At 46.9% G+C, this 19,215-nt stretch overlaps 1 protein-coding gene across 2 annotated transcripts in view; it reads right to left on the bottom strand.

Annotated features, from left to right (window-relative positions):
* Positions 1-1,200: 1,200 nt before the first annotated feature.
* SORL1 (sortilin related receptor 1) overlaps positions 1,201-19,215 on the bottom strand; it is a 258,242-nt gene continuing 240,227 nt past the window's right edge. For both annotated transcript variants that reach the window (XM_060304206.1, XM_030839654.2), the window contains exons 42-48: positions 15,934-16,053; positions 14,845-15,009; positions 13,356-13,530; positions 12,218-12,324; positions 9,455-9,647; positions 6,784-6,996; positions 1,201-5,387 (exon numbers count right to left, since the gene is read on the bottom strand). In XM_060304206.1, the coding sequence (XP_060160189.1) occupies positions 5,320-5,387; positions 6,784-6,996; positions 9,455-9,647; positions 12,218-12,324; positions 13,356-13,530; positions 14,845-15,009; positions 15,934-16,053 (1,041 nt within the window). In that variant the 3' untranslated portion in view covers positions 1,201-5,319. The remainder of the gene's footprint in view (positions 5,388-6,783; positions 6,997-9,454; positions 9,648-12,217; positions 12,325-13,355; positions 13,531-14,844; positions 15,010-15,933; positions 16,054-19,215) is intronic.

The following is a 19,215-nucleotide window of genomic DNA, read 5'->3' as shown; positions in this document are numbered from 1 at the left end:
ACAAAACAAAAAGATGACTCAGGGTGCCAGACACGGGCAGTGCCCAAGCCCTGTCCAGGGGAAACTGGCAAAGGGACTTCAAGGATTAAGATCCCACTGGCAAGGCCTTCTTAAATAGAAATGGATACAGGGAGTATCTATATCCTGAAGGTTTCAAATACTAAGTTTGTATGGAGTAGATTCTTCTTCTAGCGGAACGTCCAGCATTCGTTATCCGTTCAGTATTTATTGGGCGACCACTATTCACGCCCAGACCCCTAGCTCAACAAGCAACCTTCTCGTCTAACTGGCTTCTTAGGTAGAGCTCCTGACACGGGGAGAATGTACTGGCCACATTAACCTGCTAAGAGACAGGGCGATTTCCTGAGGTGAATTAATAAATGGGTGTCATCTTGCTGCATATCAGTCTCGGGAGCTTGGTTAAGGTGCGTTTGCCATCGAGAGATGACTCTCTATCGTATGTCGACAAAACCCTCTATCTAAGCCTGGAACCTAAGGGCTAGGCCATAACCGGATGGTAGGTATCCCCTTGGGATTCTTCTGGGCGCAAGGCACTGGATTGAGGGTGTTCACTCTGACACTGAATGGTGACAGGAGGCAGGGTGGCACAGTGATACAGAACAGGGCACTGTTCTATTGAAGGCTGGTTTTGCCATTTACTTTCTGGTTTCCCTTAAGCAAATTACTTAACTTCTCTGAGCCTTTTTCCTCATCTACCAAATGGGATGATAAAACTTCAGAGATTGATTCTGGCTCAATAGTTAAACAAAAGCAACATCCCGGAAGATGTCACACCAAAGCACCCTCTCCCACCCGTTCCGTACTCTCCAGTCCTGACTTTGTCGGTCCACCTGCCTTTCATCACCGATCAGAGGCAGGTGTGGCAACCCTCATAGACTTCATCACCTCCAGAAGCCTCATCATACCGCTGTGCTTTCTTCTCTCAGATTTGAAAATTGCCTTCTTAGCAAACTGTCTCTTAGCAAAGGTAGTTACAGCTTTAAGGGAGCCACTTAGTTGTCGTCCTGGCAGAATGATTTTATTTACTTCAAAACAGCCACCATGTCTCCCTTCTCCTCAGCCAACACGAGTAGACATCGTGATCCACCATCTGAGACCAGCTTGTTAATAACGAAATTATTCCAGGTCTTAGTGTTCTCTTCTCGATGAAATAAACATGCCTTTAAAACAGACAAGTCACATGGTGTTCCGAGACTGTATGAACCATCTTTATTGCACTCCAAAGTACAGCTCGAGACACGCATAGAGAGTGGATATTCAAAGAGGTGTTTTCTTGACCCAGTTAAATTTTTATTCAGTGAAAAAAGTTGACATTGAGACAAAAATGATTTAAAACTGTGAGACAATATAGTAAAATCTTCAGCATAAACCAGAGATTTGGAAACTTATCGAGGCAACTGAAATGATAAATACCTAACTTCACTTTGGAGAGAAGCAAGGATACAGTGTTTCACTTTAAGAGCAGAGTAGGCCTTTATTTTGCTGCAAATACTTTTGATTTTTGCCTGTAGGTTCTAATAATTCACAACAAGAGCCTTTCACTGAGAAATGACATGGAATATCAGAGAATAATGTTCCATTCCAGCATTCGTACTTGTCCCATTTGAGCTATTACACATGAAACTAATACCGTTCTTGGGTTACTTGGCTCCGATGATTTAATTCCAAATATGGCTGCTCAAAATTAGTGGGCAGAAACATATACACGACCCATCCTCCCTCAACCCACGTTTGCTGGGGGTACCCCTTCCGAAAACATGCTTGCCATCTGTGTACCCAACAGCACACATAATCTCTCGCTATCAGCTCCATACCTCGGTCTTGCATAGAAAGTGGTCTATATAAACGTAATGCACTGGCTTTTATTACATAAAAATTGTACCTGAAAGGCAGCACACGCTTCCTTTAAGAAAAATAATGCAATAGGAACGTCAAGATACAATATCAACACGAGTGAAGATTCTGCACAGCATTTTGGAGTCAATCCCTAAAATCAATATGGAAGTGGTATGGGGTTTGCTGACTTCCCTGGATCCTTTCTTTGAGGGACCCCCAATTCTCTGCAAGGAAGAGAAACGTCTCAGGGATTCACTGTGACATTCTTAGTGGGAAAGCGACCAACCAAACCCGACCGGATGGGGTTTCTGCCCTTAAGGAAGTACTGAGAACATGACCTCACTAGATGGAGAGTTACCACTAGGCGAATATTTGAAGGCAGGACTGTCCAGTCCCCCTGCCCAAAAATGTCCACTGGTCTGAGAAGTTCCTTAAATTGTTGGAGAGCTGCATCTAGTGGGTCACACGTGTTGGGCAGAGAGAACATGTAGCTGTGTGTTGTACATCTGTCCCCCACAAATATCCCCAGTGAAACTACCAGAGATGGAACCCCAGGAACCCCTCTTCCCAAAGTCAGAAGTTTCAACCAGTTACCCAGCTTCGTAACTATTTACCCAGCTTGCCAGGGCCAGCCAGCAGTCACGGGAGCGTCCCACCTGTCTGGAAAAGGGTCTGCATAGGCATGGCCTCTCCCTGGATTCCTCTGCAGAACTCTATTCTCTGTTATTTTATCCACACGGACCCACATCTCGTAAGGCTTGAGGGCCATTCAATCCATCAAGGGGCAAAACCAACTTCCAGAGGAGATTTATACACAATCCCCCACCCGCCAAACTGTAGTGGTCCACTCATGGTCCGCCGACCACATGAATGTGGGCTTCTGAAATTCTAATGCATCCTGGAAGAAAATAAAGCCCTTTCCCTATACAGTGTGAACTCTGGAGGTAGGATCTCCAATGAGGTACAAAAGCCCCTTCTTCAAAGGCTCCAACTGGTCACAGTGAAGACAATTATCTGGTCACCTTCAAAGTCTCCACGGAGTTTTCTGTTCTCATTTGCTCTTGTCACGCCCACCTTGGGACTCTTGCAGACGGCGTATATACATCAAACCTCACAAAGCCATGCAGAGGGAGGTGAGAGTGCGTGCTTCAAAAGTTCATAAAAATAGACAATTTCCACATAGCTCCATCTATCTAGCTTAGTCTTCGGGAACTTAGCTCTTCTGTTTATATAAAATACTCTAGCCCTAAAAGGCTGCTTTTTCTCCAACAGCCCAGTAGCATTTTCCAAGGAGAGGGGTGATGGCCAGTCTATACAGTACAGCGCACTAAGCATTGGCAGGCACTGGGAATAAGACTCGGAAGCTCAGAAATATCTCAAGTTGCCAACTGGAGACATGTGCTCTGTAGAAAGGCTTTTGCCTATGGAAAAACTGAATATAAAGTCTCAGAGCCTTTGATATCAGCTTTCACAAATGCCACCAAAAAGTTGGCAGAAAAAGAAAAGAAGAAAATAGACTTTCTAGTGGTTCGATTAAATGACTTACCTCCCACCAGATCATTCATCTTTCAGTTATTTAAAGTGCTTATTTATAAAAAGGGGAGGTGGTAGGGCTCGGAGTTTTGAATGAAACTCCACGGTAAGACAAGATAAAGCCAAAGAAATTCCAGTCTTTAAAAACATAACACAGGAAAGAGATAGAAGAAAAACATGCTGGAAGAAGGCTTGTCATTTACCACCACTCACGACATACTAAACGTCTACAATTGAAAATACTCCTCAAGCAGAATATATATATACACAAATAAAATGTTTTAACTAAAAAAACTTTAATTGGCTCTTTGTTTCCCAAACACTCCCCAGGTAGAACAAAACTATGTTATCAGAGAAGAATGATACTTCTGGTTAAAAGGAAGCAAATACTTGTGAGAAGGTGATGCACTGCATCTAAGAGGAGACGGGGTTTTGACAAAGCTTGCAGGTGAGGGACACATGTGCAGAAGCATGACTCTGGAATATCCCTAGAGCTCACTGCTTCTCGTTCAGGAAGAAGTTCTGCAGTGAGGTGCATACGATAGGCGTCACAACAATGCTAGACACTGCTGCTAACAACACTAGGTCTCAAGAGTGGGCACCAGTCCCCAGTGGATTTCACACACCTGCCAAGTGGCCACAGTTTGAATACAGGGGAGGCATTGAAAGGCAGAAGGATACAGCCCAGCTTATTTTACAGAGCATATCAACTCTAGCGTTGCCACTACCATGAACTGGATCGAATGGTCTCAAATTCACACATCTCCTGTCTCTCTGTAAGAGTGAAGAGCATTTTCTCTTTAAACTGGGCAGGGGTACAGGTGAGGCAGGTGGTAGAAGAGAAGAAAAGAGAAGGCACTGACCCAATTCAAAATGACTGCATATATCAGTACGGATTTTTAAGGACAGTAAGCGGCCAACTCAACACAAATACAAAACTTTACATTTGACATTCTTCAGCGGTAAGTAAAAACAAAACGAAACAAAAAATCCCAAGAGGAAAAATTAGGTACTATATCTGCCAGTGTAGCTATCATGGCACAAATCTAGAACTCTCTCCCACAACCAGAGCAATGTTTTGCAATGACAATGACACCAGTGTATAATAAAGCAGTGTTATCATTTTGTAGCTTTCAAAGCTACATCTTGTACAGAGGTGTGTACAGTAAGAATCTATCCATTTATATGAGAGAGGAAGCTGTTGCTTGCAGGGCTTCCCAAGCTGCATCTCTGTTTAACTGAAATGGAGCAATGATTCAATATGCTCTTCTGTCAAACACCGTCGTGTGACACACGAGTGAATAAAAATGGATTGTTTCTGGAATGGAAACAAAACTGCTTCTGTTCCCCACGCCTCAACCCTATAGGCGAGGGGCTCATAACATGTGTGGTGTCAGATGACCACTAAAGCCTTGCCCTATACAGAGTTCCAATAAATTAACAAAATAACACAAAAGAACCTTCCCCCGTCATACGCCCAAACACTTTCATAGAAACTAAATGCAAAAAAAAATTTTAATTTGAGCATACTTTCGAGGAGGAGGGATTCTACCCGTCACTCTCGAAGTTTTTATTAAATACATTTCTGTGTCTTAGAAAAATAAAAAGAATGGCCAATTTACTGAACCAAAATTATCTCACAGACTTAAAAAGCATGCCCAGTAAGCACAGCCCTGTAAGACTACACTAATATCAAATCAAAGCAATTTGGTTACTAAAATCAACCTGGTTTGAAGTTCACAGTTGATTACGACAAAGTTTATTCATTCCTTTCTTTCCTCCTTTTTTTTGTTTTTTTTTGTTGTTTTTTTTTTGGCCCATATAAAAATAACATATTGCAACTCAAAGTGCATCTTTTAAAATAAACCATCAACTATCTTTATCAAATAAAATATTTACACCATTTGGTTTCTAGTGAGGAAAGCTCTTTTAGGCTATCACCATGGGGACGTCGTCGGAAAATCCAGTTATCATCGGAGCATCTTCATCGTCCTCCCCTAAAGGCAAGACAGTCAGTCCTTGGTGAGTTCCGGGGCACTTCCGCCCAACCCCACACCCCACCACTGACCCTCCATCCCTACAGCACAAGCCCCAGCTGGAAAAGTCAGCAGCAGAGCCAGCCAGGCACAAGAATCGATGCTGAAACCCAGCCCATCTTCTCTCTGACACTCTTGGGTCACCTGTTCCCCATCAACGGGTGGCCAAGCTTATTTTCATGGTACTTGAAATTAACCAAATAAGAAAAGTAAATCTTTGACGAGGGAGGATCTTATTCCCTACCCCAAAGTCCAACGGGTAGCTTAGGTGCCCTGATTTGAGTTGTCCACACCCTATGCTAGCACAGTGAACGTCATTGTCTGTTTTCTCCTTTGAACTCACACTGTTCATGAAGAAAAGGACCTTAGAGGGGTTTAAGCATTTAGCCAGACTCATGGTTGTCCCCTCGTGGGCCCTGGTACCACCCTGAGCAACTAAGTGCTGATCTGCTTTCAGTGATCACAGCACGGCCCCGTGATGGGTGGATTCCTCTTGCCCCCAGTAACAGAAGCAAAGAACCCACTAAAGAACCCACCCTATTCACGCAAGGCAGTCCAAGCGCCTGTGATGAAACAAGAAAGGAAACTGAGAAGGGAGAAGACTCAATAACGAATGATCAGTGAGCAGGGAACACGTAAATGTCTGCATAAACAAAACTGTAACTGGTTGACAGAAGAAAATAAATATGTAAACTCCCATTCAGCAGTCTGAGTTTGGACAAGCCCGAGTTTGGCGAAGGCCCCAAAACACACCTATTTGATTACATTTATTAAGTGGCCTACTTGCTCAATTAGCATTTAGGAATTTGAGCACACAGACGTTTATAAAAGGAACATCTCCCTCTCTTCGCCATGCCATAATACGTAAAAGAAGAATGGCCAGTGAGGTTGTGCTAGCCATCAGAAAGAGAAACAGTAAGATGGGAAGGGCTTCTTTGGACGGAAGCCGATGGGGAAAGCGTGGCTTTTTGTCTAGACTAACATCTCCAGAGACGTCAGGCCTCCAGGTCTGTGAAGGATGAGAGGGGTCGGAAATTCTTAAGAATTTGCCAATACTTTGGGAATACCCAAAGCCCAGGGTCTGCCCATCCTTCCTGTAAAGGGCAAGCTCCTATCTGTTCTTTCACAGAACTCCCTGCCTCGGGCACACTATTTAAGAGAATACTGGTATTTTAATTTAGGAGCAACTTCAAAGCAAAGGGCTCCAACTGATTCAACCCAAAGCAGTAGGATCACTGGTTAGTAAAGCGCTCTGCTAGCGTCAAAAGATGAGCTCGAGGCGGGCGTTTCCTCAGCAAGCCCCTGGCTTTGTGGGGTCTGCCCTGGGAAGAAGAACCCTGTGCCCTGACGCACTCACCCAGGTCATCCCCCGAGGAGAAGACGGCCGAGCCCAGCCTGGAGCTGTAGTGGCTGTTGGCAAAAGCGGTGAAGCTGCTCTGCAGCCTCCGATGCTTCGTGTACAGGATGGCGAACCCGACGCCCAGGCTCAGCAGTATCAGGAACAGGATGGGCACCACCACGGCAGCAACGTCGGTAGATCTGGCGGCCTGGATCGTTGAGGCATCGCCACCTGCAAAGGCAAGAGGCCAACCCGTGAGCCTCCCACGTAAGGGCGGGAGAACAGACTGGGCAACCCCTCACTGCCCCACCCACCCCGGAACGCCGAGAGCTCGCAACACCTCCCCGAGCCGCCTGCCCGGTATGGCACGTTCCCGCACGTGACGCCTGAATGTTTCCCGACTCCTTGCCATGAGTGATGGAGGACAGGCCTTGTGCATGCAAATACGGTAATTACATTAGGCTCCTAATCACGGCCTCGTTGGTTATTTAGATAATCTCTTGGAAGGGAGACCTTTGTTGGGGTACCAACACTGATTTCATTAGCGTTATTACTTAAGACCGCTCGCTTGCCTTACATAAGAGGATGTGAAATCAGACCACTAATTAACGAGATTGCAATTATTTCCCCCTACTTGGCACCAAAGTCACTCTGAACTGCAATTACCTGAAGCTCCATTAAGTGATACAAATGAGATTCCTTTACTGCAATACTGACTTAACAGCTCATGAAGTTTTATGAGGTTTTTTAACTTAAATAAGAGAGAGAGAGAGAAAATCTTTCCATATACATTTAACATTTTGTAAAAGCTCTTTGCAAAGCCATCTGGGTGTCTATAACCTAACAGTGATGCTCCCTTCCCACTGTTTTAAACAAATATTAGCTTTATCATGAGGTACTGACAAAGCTGTAGCGACAGGGCTCTGGGGCAAAGCCATCTCCCTGTGGGGTTAGAGCCAGCCTTCCTGGAAGGGGTAGATTTTTATGTCATAAATCCTGGGGAAAGTCTGAACCTGAGGCAGGAACATGGCTTGCAGGTGTCAGTTTTAGCTAAGGAAGCAAAGTGGACTTCCTCGGTCTCCATGAGGAGCTTCATCAGGCTTGAGGTTGTTCCCTGGTGCAGGGCGAGGTGATGCAGGCCAGGGCTTTGCCTTGTGGAGAGAGCTCAGGAGCTGCCCAGGGCTTCATCCCAATAGGTCCTCGTAAAGACGGGCCAGAGAGCAGCCATTTCCTGCGAGTCTGATCTAACAACTCAATAGCCACGTCGTTAATTTCTTGCACTATCGACTTACTGGAAAAAACTCTCCCAAATCTCAGTTCACGCGTCCCAACCTAATCCCAGCTGTAAAGTGGAAAATTGGGGGAAAGCTCTGGGCTGGAGCAGTTAAGAGGAAGCCAGCACGGTGGAGGCGGCAGGAATGAGTGAGCTCCTGTCCTCACCCCGCCTCCGAGGGGACGTGCACATCAAGGGGCAGGTGGTGGCCTGAGAGGTCTACCTGAGAGATTCTCCCAGCTGAGTCTTGGTTTACAAAGGTATCTGGCAGATGTCCTCACAGCAGTTTTCCCCAAAGTCTATTTCACAGGTTGCTAATAGGTTTTACTTAAAAAGGAGACTCTATTTAAAAAACACTAGGACAACAAGAGTTTGGTTGTTTGTTTCCTGTAGAAACTTCTCAGAACCTCAAACATGCGACGTTCTCCAAGGGATGTGGTGTGCAAGGTTTCCCTCTTTTAGGGAGGTGCCAAGGATAAAGGATTCCCCCAGAAGCCACGCCGGGAAGCGTGATGGAACATATAACAAGTCTAACATAAGATTCTGAGCTTAAGCACTGGTCAGTTCTTGGCTGGGAATACATGGAACTACAAAGGCCAGTGGCAAAACATTTGTTGAAATCCTGGCTAAGCTATTACAAACTGAGCAGAATTTCCATGTAAATGGAAGGTTCCTCTCCCCTGCCATCAGCATGGCCCGACACTGCTGTCTGTGTGTGTCCAGAAGACAGAGATCCCAGGTCAACTTCAGGCTTTGATCTGAGGCTGATGGTGAAGATGAAGAGGCTGAGAAATCAGGGAATCTGTGATGAGATAATCTACTGACTTGTAGAATCCTAGGGAATATTAGCATATTAGCAGCTCTGAACAGTCTTCCACAGAATAAAAACAAAACTCATTAAGCTAGTGCTTCCCAAGCAGAATCTCCTTTTTCAACAAAACCTCCCTTTCTTCTGCTTTACATTCAGAATATGGTCACCTTATAATCCCAGCTCCTCACACCATGCCTGACTCAGGAAGCATTTTTTTTTTTTTTTTTTTTTTTTTGCGGTACGCGGGCCTCTCACTGCTGTGGCCTCTCCCGTTGCCGAGCACAGGCTCCGGACGCGCAGGCTCAGCGGCCATGGCTCACGGGCCCAGCCGCTCCGCGGCATGTGGGATCCTCCTGGACCGGGGCACGAACCCGTGTCCCCTGCATCGGCAGGCGGACTCTCAACCACTGTGCCACCAGGGAAGCCCAGGAAGTATTTTTTAAATATATCAGTATCTGATTAAACTGATGCATAAATGATTTTCCTTTGAGCTGCAAGAATATATTAAATGCGTTTTAGAAAGACACGTGTTTATCAAGCCATGCTACATCCTTGATATATTTCCTCGGAATTGAAGATGGAAATGGGCAACAACAGCAACTTACCAGATCCCAACTCATCATAGAGCAGGACAGCAGGCTCCCCACAAATCTGGCTGCCAAAAAGGCATCGTGCTTGGACAGTGAAAGTATAATTATGACCCAACTTCAGGTTGGAGATTTTAAAGAAATTGTCAGTAGTATTCCCAAGGTAAGCTGTGATATTCATGGCACTATCAAACATGTGTATCTCATAGCCCTGAAAACAAACACAGGAGGGATTGCTCAGGAAGTTAAATAAGGAATCTAACAGCTGCTACTACTGGTTCCAACTCTGTGAGCTCCTTATTGCAGACATTTATAGATGCTAAAGCAGTGTGTGTTTCGTACCAGTTCTTTTTACATAGCACTGAGATATTAGATTCAGAAAATGGGAACATTCTCATCCCCAACATCTAACTACCCACTTCTAAGCCACATAGCAGAAATGAAAAGCACAGACCTAACAAAAGCCATCTTAACAAATACTCCAGTACAGAATTCAAAGTTCTGGTCAGCAATCCACTTATCTCAAGGAATATTAAATGAAACAAAGAATCCAGACAACATAGCAACAGGTCATTGAAAGGAGATGGACCAATAATAAATCCAAGTTGCAGTGGACTCCAGGCATGGGGTAAAAAATAAAAGCAAGACATTTCTCCTTAGAACAGCCTATACAAACTCCATTGCTGGCTTGCAGCTCACTTCCTATCTCCGGGCTTTCTAGCTCATCCAAGCTGATCTCAGCCCCAGACAAGCCTGGCCTTGAACTAGGCAGCACTGAAGCAGCTCAGCCTCTGTTCACTGGGGGAGTGTGAAATAAGCATCCTACTTAGACTGGCTCGGGGAGAGTCTTGGACTCCTGTGCTGGAAAAATCCCTCTTGGAACAGCCCGAACCCAGCATGCTGGCTGGGATCAGGATTGACTCCCAGACTTCCCGGTTGATCTCCAAGTCTTCCAGTGTCATAGCTACCAGCACCTCCCCCCACCGCAGAACCCCTCCCATCTTATTTCTACCCACATATTGGGCCCCACTGCATAATCATAGTCTCCTGGTTCTCATTCTGATGACCTGCCTCTTCTTTGAACTCTAAGTCAGGAGGAAGGAATAAGGACACATTAAGCTTATGCTGGAACCCTGCACTGGGAATGGAATACTGACTGCAAGCTCAACCTTTACGAAGCTGGGCTCCTGCCACGCTGATGACAATTGGCTGCCCGACTGGGTCTCCCTACAGCACCTGCCTGGAGTCCTACTCCTGCCTTCTTTTTTATAGACTACTAACTAGCATTTATTATTTTCTATCTAATATATATGTGGTGTAGGACATTTGCAAAATACGTAAGGGGATAAAGAAAAAAAATGTAAATGATACCAACATCAGCCACCCATAACTGACTTGACCAACCCTCTTCTAGTGGGCATCTAGGGTGTGTTCTCTTTCTTACTGTCATAAATCAAGTTCTTTATGCACACTGTTTCCTTAGAGTAAAATCCTAGAATTGCTGGATCAAACGATGTAACACTTTCAATGTTTCTGATACCTACTGCCAAAGTGCCTTACAGAAGGTTGAACCCATTCATATTCCCAGAGCACTCCTCTCCCCAGCTATGACTCATGTTGGTACTACCCTCCCCCAAAACTTTTGCCAATTTAATGTGAAAGTGCTGTATCTGTGCTGTTTAGATTACTAGTGAAGCTGAAACTTTATTTTCTTTTGCTCACTGCTGCTTGAACATTTTTACCTTGCTACCTGTTCCTTATTCAAAATTATAACACAGTTGACCTCTGAACAATGTAGGGGCTGGGGCCCTGACTCTCTGAGCAGTCAAACATCCGAGAATAACTTAGAGTGGACCCTCTGTATCCTCGGTCTGCATCCTTGCATTCAACCAACCACAGATGGTGTGGTACTGTAGGTTCCACGTATAAGTGGACCTGCACAATTCAAATCTGCGTTTTTCAAGGGTCAATGTGTTTCTGTTTTGAATTGATTTGAAAGCTCTCTTTACACTTAAGTACATTAACCATTTATATGTCACAGTTGTGAGAATTTTCCAATTTTGATCCTTCTGGCATTACACTGTGACGATTTAGAACTGGAGGGCTCTCTGCCAACGCTCTACCCCGAGGTAGCCACGGTTGATTTACTGTGTATCTATCTAGCTCATGCTTTGCTGACAATGGGGCCAACCCAGCTCCACTGGAGAATCTGTCCACCCTTGGATGGCAAATCTATTCCCAGGTGCCACTCTCCTCCTCCTCCTCCTATCTCCTGCTGTGAGTTCAGTAATTGGTCTGCTAAAAACAAAATGAAACAAGGTGTTTTTCATATGTCAAAAGACTATCTTCAAGCACTTCCTGCTCACTGGAAAGAAACTGGTAAGATTCCAGGTTGGCAGTGCAGCTCAGTTCCCCAGTACTAAAGCCATAGCCCCGCCCTCAGACTGTTTGGGAAAGAGGGGGCCCTGGGTTCTGATGCTGAACCCCTGTCCAGCCTCAGGAGGCACAGTGAGGACTCCAGCCCGTTTCCCTATCTTTCAGGGGATGACAAGTTCAGGATTGAAAAGTGCTTAGTGCAGAGATTCACATCTTTAATGGGCAGTATAAACATTTCACTAATTAGCAATCCTACAGAAAATGGTCCTTTAATTCTCAAGTTCACTCCCCTGCCCTATTCTTTCTTTTTACTCTATCTATGCCAGCATGCTGTTAACGAGCTCATCTCTAAAATGGCATTTCAATTAGATTTCCAAAGTCACTGAGAAGGAGGGAGGAACTTACCCTGCTTTCATTAAAATGCTTTTCCTTCAAAGCTAGGCTTTTCCAAAACAGAAGAACATGGTCATTTTCTGTTATGATTTTTAAGGCATCAGGTGCTGATAATGAAACTGAAAATTAAAGGTGAAGTAGGATGCGGTTAGTAGCTCAACATCTGAGTCTCCGTTTTCTTGTCTGTCAAAGGTTGATTAAATAATGCTAATCTTGAAGGGATAGGTTAAGGAAGGAATAATACACATTACCGCTTAGTATACAGCCTAGCACATGGTAGACACTCTTTAACTGGCATCTCTTTTGTTGTTATAATACCTTTAGCCAAGATATCTGGACATTATCTAGACTCAAGGATGGCCAAAAAAAAAACGGGGTAGGGGGAGGAAGGGATGGGGTGGGAGGGAACCATGTTCAAAGTTTACCTGGACTTCTGCTCTGGTTCCAGTCTACTTTCGTGCTCCAAATGCCAGAGGCCTTAGAGGTCAGTGAGGGCCTAGGGAGCTCGGTCTGAAGACAGAGCCCTAGAATGACCACCGAGTATGGCCCAGGCCCACGGTTCACACTGCCGGCCTCCGTTACTGACACTCCTGATATCGCCTGCTGCTGTCCGAGTAACTGAGCTTATTACTTGCTCTCTGAACTTGAGCCTGACAGCTGAGCCAGCCTGGAGCTGGCAGCAAATCCCCCTTTAATCTGCTGCCCAGTTACTGGTCTCCGTCCATTTCTGCACATGATGTCGCCCCAAGGAACCACGATGACCTCAGTCCAGGTGCCCAGATGCAAAGCTTGGCTTTAAGTGGCCAATGTTCAGTTTTATTTCCTAACTCTCTTGGAAACGTCAGAACCAGCTAGGGGAGGGGAGACTAGAGGAGATGGAGAATATGGAAAACGACAGCCACTCCCCAGCCCACAGCGCCCTGGCCACCACCCTGCAGCCCAGATACTGGGACCCCTGCACGGCTCTGCCCCAGCGTGGACACTGCGGGTCGTCTTCGCACTTCCTGTGCAATTACTGATAGAAATCCTATGTCTTCAAAAAACTAAAAAATAAAAAAGGAAAAAAAGAAATCCCATGCCTAGAGGGGTTCTAGCGGCACTGGGAGTGCCTTGCCGTGTGAGGGGGGCCGCCAATCGCTCGTCGGCTCACCTGTGGTAATTTTGATACTGGAGTCCTTGCTCATGTTCCCCAGCTGAACGATCACATGGTATTTCCCTCCAGGCTCCAACTTGCTAAGGGTGTATTCCACGGTACTGTTGCGGGATTTCACCTTGTAGCTCCGGTCACTCTTCCTTATGAGATCTTTAACTGCAACTGCATATAGCTAGGACAAGAAAAAGACATTTTAATGGTAATCAGGAACCTGGAGTTGTTTTACTCTTTGTAGTTCAATGGTGGCCCATGTAATATAAGTATGTCAGTGGTTGTGACACCCGGCAACAATATTTTGAGCCCCAATGTCTGTTCTTTGGAAAGCCTCTGGGGTAGTCATGTCCCAAGCTTATAACAAGTATTCACTTCCAGATTTGTACAGAGAATTGTCAGTTTGATCCACCTACCCCACCTATCCCCAAAACAACAACTCTAGGGAAAACCACATTTGTGATGGCAGCAGCAGGTAGGTTGGAACATGCAAGAAAAACCCCAGTTCAGGGCTTCCCTGGTGGCGCAGTGGTTGAGAGTCTGCCTGCCGATGCAGGGGACGCGGGTTCGTGCCCCGGTCCGGGAGGATCCCACGTGCCGCGGAGCGGCTGGGCCCGTGAGCCATGGCCGCTGAGCCTGTGCGTCTGGAGCCTGTGCTCCGCAACGGGAGAGGCCACAACAGTGAGAGGCCCGCGTACCGCAAAAAAAAAAAAACAAAAAACCAGTTCAGTGTTCAAATTCTCTATCTCCACTGCCATAGTGTCGGGATGTCGTCAGAGGGGAACAATGAATGAAAGTGTTCAATTCCAGCTCTAAGAGACAAAAAACCCCATTTACTTTCTCCCAGGTTGCTTCTTATATCTATGGGGACAGGTAGAAAGTAAAAGGACAGGTAGTAAGCACAGGGAACTCAATCAACAGGAAGAAGCTGAGAGGCCAGAGGAGTCTTTGTGACCAAGCATTTAAAACCACCCACCCCTGGGACAGCAGGAAGGGCAGAGGGCATGGAGGTCAGAGCAGCCTGGGCAAGGGAAAATGGGAGGTTTTTTCTAGAATCAATGCCTCTTCTCTTAGGGCACGGGCCAGCAAACTTTTTTGTAAAGGTTCAGAGAACAAATATCTTAGACCTTGAAGAATAGATGGTCTCTACCACAATTACTCAACTCTCTTGTTTGTAGCATAAAAGCAGCTCTAGATAATGTGTAAACGAATGGGTATAACCTGGTTCTAATAAAACTTTATTTAGAAAAACAGGCAGTGGGCTAGATTTAGATTTGTTAGTGAAGGTAGAGAAAGCAGAGAAGGAGGGACAAACCAGTATGGTAGCCAGGAATACTGGAGATGTGACAATGAAGAAGAGGCACCTGTAAGGACCCCATCTTTGACCAGGCAGAAATAGGGGGAGACCTCCTGCTGAGCTCCAAGCACCAGGACTAGGTTTCTTGCCCCCTTACAGGACCCACCCGCCCCCAAACCAGACCATGCGTCCCCTCACCAGGTCCTGGTCAGGAGAATCGTATGGGGATTCCCACTTGATGACAGCGGAGGTTTTGCCTGTATGAACCACGTGCAGGTGACGGGGAGGAAGCCTGCTATCTGGGATCATCCTCACCACGACGTAGTCAGAGGACGGCCCCTGGTAGGGCGCCACCACCCGGACCTGAAACAAACACCATTCGAACTCATGCAGTTGTCACCAAACCACTGTTTCAACAAAATAGTGACATATGGATACAATTAAAATTCAATGCATACAAAAAGATGTAGAATAATTCCCCACCTACCCCAGATCTCTAATCCGTTTTCCCAGAGGTAGTACTAGTAGTGATCTTATGTGCTTCCTTCCAGAAATGTCCTACACAAATATAAGCCCAGATATACGGGTATGTGTGTATAGATATGTACTTATATATGTGTGTACTTATGCATGCATGTATATGTGTAGCCTACTGTTCTTAATTTTTTTTACACAAATGCAAAAACATTACACATATTATTATGCTCTTCGCTTCTTTTACTTAATAATACAGCATGGAGATTTTTCCAAATCAGTACATTTGGAGTTTGTTGTATTTGTGTTGGATGGTTGCACTATACTCCATCACAAAGATAAGCAACAACCCTTTTAACCAGTCTTCTCTTGATAGACATTTGTTCCAAATCTTTTGTTTTCACAAGCAACAGTATACCAAACATGTTTCTCTAAATATCTTGGCACACATGTAAAAGCATGTAAGCTAAATTCCTAGAAGTGGAATCTGACAAAAGCTTTTATTTATTCCTCTGACCCATTCTCCAAGTTCTCAATCCTGCACAAGGGAGCTGTAGTTGGCTAAGTGGCCGTTCATTCTGCGTTTCAAGTAAAAACCTGATGCTTGTGAAAAAGAACCATCCTCCCGTGTGTGTCTCTCTCACAGCCCCTCTCTCTCGCACAAATACATGCACAGGGGCACACGCATCGCACACGGATCCTGGAATCCACACCTCCAGCTCCCCAGGTCCTGGGTCTGAGCCAGGAGGCCAGCAATTAAGACATCCTCAAAAAATAAAACATTCTTCTGTACTCCTGGCGCAGGAAACTTACCAGAAACAAATACTGCTCATCCCCACTGACAAGGACTGTTTTGTTGTGCTGTGATGTAGTCAAGCTCTTGGGGTTGCGATACAGGTCAAGAAAGGATGTGGCATAGAAGATGCCGTAAACCTGGTAAAAGGAGAGAACAGAAAAGGACACCAGTTCAGTGGCCGGTGACCTCACTCTCATGAAAGCCCTAATTTAAGACCCGGGGAACCACTTCAAATGAGCTCACAAAGAATTCTTCATTCAACATCTATTTCATCAGCATTTACAGAGAAGGCACCCTGGGCCAGGCAGTGGCTTCCCACCTACAAAGATAAATACGGTGCAGACTCTCCTCAGAGCTTGCTTTTTTGAGGAGAGCCAGGCAGAGAGGAAATACAGAATTATCAATAACAAGATGCAAATGTGGAAGGTTAGATGCTATACTAGAAGACTGCATAATAAACTGGGGAAAAGAGGGGTTGACCAAGGTGCGAAGGGGATAGCAAGTGTGCAAGCTCATGGAGGGGGCATGGGGAGAGAGGGCGGGCACTGCTGGCTGCCTAGGACATTCCCATGCTCCCCTCGTCCCTCAGCAGAATCCTGGTTCTTAGTGAGAACTGCTACCTGGAAACATGCCTACACCCACACCTCCCTCCAAGCGGCAGAGGCCACGTGACAGGGCTGGTCAACAAGATGTCAGCAGATGTTCCAGGCAGGACCTCGGTGAGGACACATTGAAATGCAGGGAGCGGTGCCCTTCTTCTGCCCTCCCGCTGCCTGGAATATGCAGGGTGATGTGGTCCAGGAGGCCCTCTGGACTGCAAGGTGATGCCACAGGCTGGAGGTGGCAGGGCCTGGGGCCCAGATCAAACTGTGCTGCGGCTGTAGAGCTCCCAGACGGCTGAACTCCAAACTCTGACCGACTTGTAATTAGGAGGGAAATAAACTGTTGAAAGCCACAGTTACTCTCCATTCCTGTTCTATGCACCCATTCTTAACCCTAATTGGTACACGTGGAGTTTAAAGCAGGAGGTGGGAGTCTGATGGCCTCATAGAGGGGAAAGTGGAAGCTGAGAGCATGTTTCTAATGGGGGAAGCATGAGGAAGCTTCCTTTGTAAGGTAGAAACAAAGGGCATTTTCTCCAAGAGCATATGAGCAGGTAAGAAAGGGGACTTGAAAACCGTACAAGTTTGGAGAAGCTGTGGGGATGAAGGGAGCCCATCAGGGACATGCAAAAGGACTTGTATGTCTCAGATGAGCAAACGGGAATGGAACAGGAACAGGGGAAGGAGAGAGCTCAGATGGGATGGCAGAGGGGGACCCAGGGCGCAGGCAGGCCTGACCCCCAGAGAGAACAGGCCCGTGGCCACCATGGGGTGGAGGCTTCAACCAGGAGCCAGGAAAGGGGTCCCTGGAGCCATGGAGCCAGGGTGTAAGAAGGCCCCACGCAGACAGTGATGGGGGCAGCTCTTGCGGTGCTGACGGCAGCCCTGAGTGAGACCCCAGCGTCCGCAGTGAGAGGAAGACGGGCGGAAGCTGAGAGCGTCGTCCAGAGGACTCCACCAGCCCCTGACCCTCGGAAGGCTACCATGAGTGTAAGGGGTCTCTCAGCCAGGAGGAGGCCGGGCTAGGCTCCTTCTCCAAGTTCACGTGTGGTGAGACACTAAAAACAAGTCACGGGCCAGTGTTCTGTACACGATGCCCCACTCTGTGCAGACAGCTGGGGGTGACAGGTGGGCAGGCTCTGAGTTGGGTACTTAAACAGAGATAAAGGCCCCTCTGTGATAACGGTCTACTTCCAGGTAAAATGGAGACCTGGGGGGGCTCTGGGCATTCTCATCTCTGTCCCTGCCCCAGAGTCAGGTTCTGGAGCAACAGAAGAGCCCAGGCTGTTAAATTAGCTGGACCTGAGCTCTAACTCAGCCTGTTGCTTACTAACCCTCGACTTTGGCCAGTTACTTCACCCCCTCTGAGCCATGGTCTCCTCACTGGTAGAGAAGGAACATTTACCCCACAGAGCTGATGAGAGGACTAAGTGCGAGACCACGGATGAAGGGTGGGCATCGTGCCTGGCACACAGTGGGTGCTCAGTTAACTCCTACCTCTCCCTCCTCCTTCACGGCTGATCTCACAGACAATTAATTACTTGCAAACCTTGGTTCTTTCCCCACGAACCAGTCCTGCCCCCGATGCACACTGGGGATGCCCTCAGAAGACAAGACTCATGCCAATTCCTCCTCACCAGCCACTGAGGATTCACTAAGGCTCAATTACAGATTTAGTTCCATATGCTTTTCCATTTGGAAAACCCAGAAAACAATCCTTCCCTTCAAGAACTTACAAACTACTCAGAGAGATGACAGTGGACAGAAGATATCAAATCGGATATGCAGTATCTAATGAAACATTATGCTGTGTGGCGTCAACTCTAAAGATTTAGGAGTTGGTAAGGGAAAGAGATCCAGTAGAAGAGCTAGGATTTGACTACACAGCAGCAGGAGCAGGAAGGATTCCAGGGAAGAGAGAGCAGACGCCCTGGTGCAGAGGCAGGAGGGGCATGATAAGAGGCTTGCGAAAGTGCACCTGAAAGCAAAGGAGGGTGCACACTGTGGAAGGCGGGAAATCAAAACCAGGCTCAAAAAGAAGCGCAGGGCTTCCCTGGTGGCGCAGTGGTTGAGAGTCCACCTGCCGATGCAGGGGACACGGGTTCGTGCCCCGATCCGCGAAGATCCCACATGCCGTGGAGCGGCTGGGCCCGTGAGCCATGGCCGCTGAGCCTGCGCGTCCGGAGCCTGTGCTCCGCAACGGGAGAGGCCACAACCGTGAGAGGCCCGCGTACCGCGAAAGAAAAAAAAAAAAGCGCAGATCTAATTCCAGTGAGTCAAAATGCATACGTGAAAACAAAAGGCCTATATACAAGTAGAGCCAGCATCCTGGAATGAACTGGGGTGGGGCATGTTTGGGGGGACAGAGAAAGCAACCTGTGGGCGGGGGATCCCGTAGGTGAGGAGGGGCTCGAGGAGCCTGAGGCACGGTCCTCAGGTGCATACTCATTGTCCTGCAGGCGACTTCTCACCCATCCCTAGGTGAGACTCCCAGCTGGGGAATGTGCCCCCTCCTCAAACTAGGTCTATTCAGCAAACAGCAGGGGGCTCTTTGTCTTGGATGCCAGGCCAGGATGCAGAAAGGGAGGCTGAGGCAGGATGTCAGGCGCCTCTAGAAGGTAATCCAGAACTGACTACAAGGGTAGCTTGTGTTTGGGGTGAGAAGAAAAACAACAGCAACAGAGGGGGAAGCCCTGG

The sequence above is a fragment of the Globicephala melas genome, chromosome 8 (assembly GCF_963455315.2).
Source record: "Globicephala melas chromosome 8, mGloMel1.2, whole genome shotgun sequence".
NCBI lineage: Eukaryota > Metazoa > Chordata > Mammalia > Artiodactyla > Delphinidae > Globicephala > Globicephala melas.
This window is presented reverse-complemented; position numbering and strand designations above follow the sequence as displayed.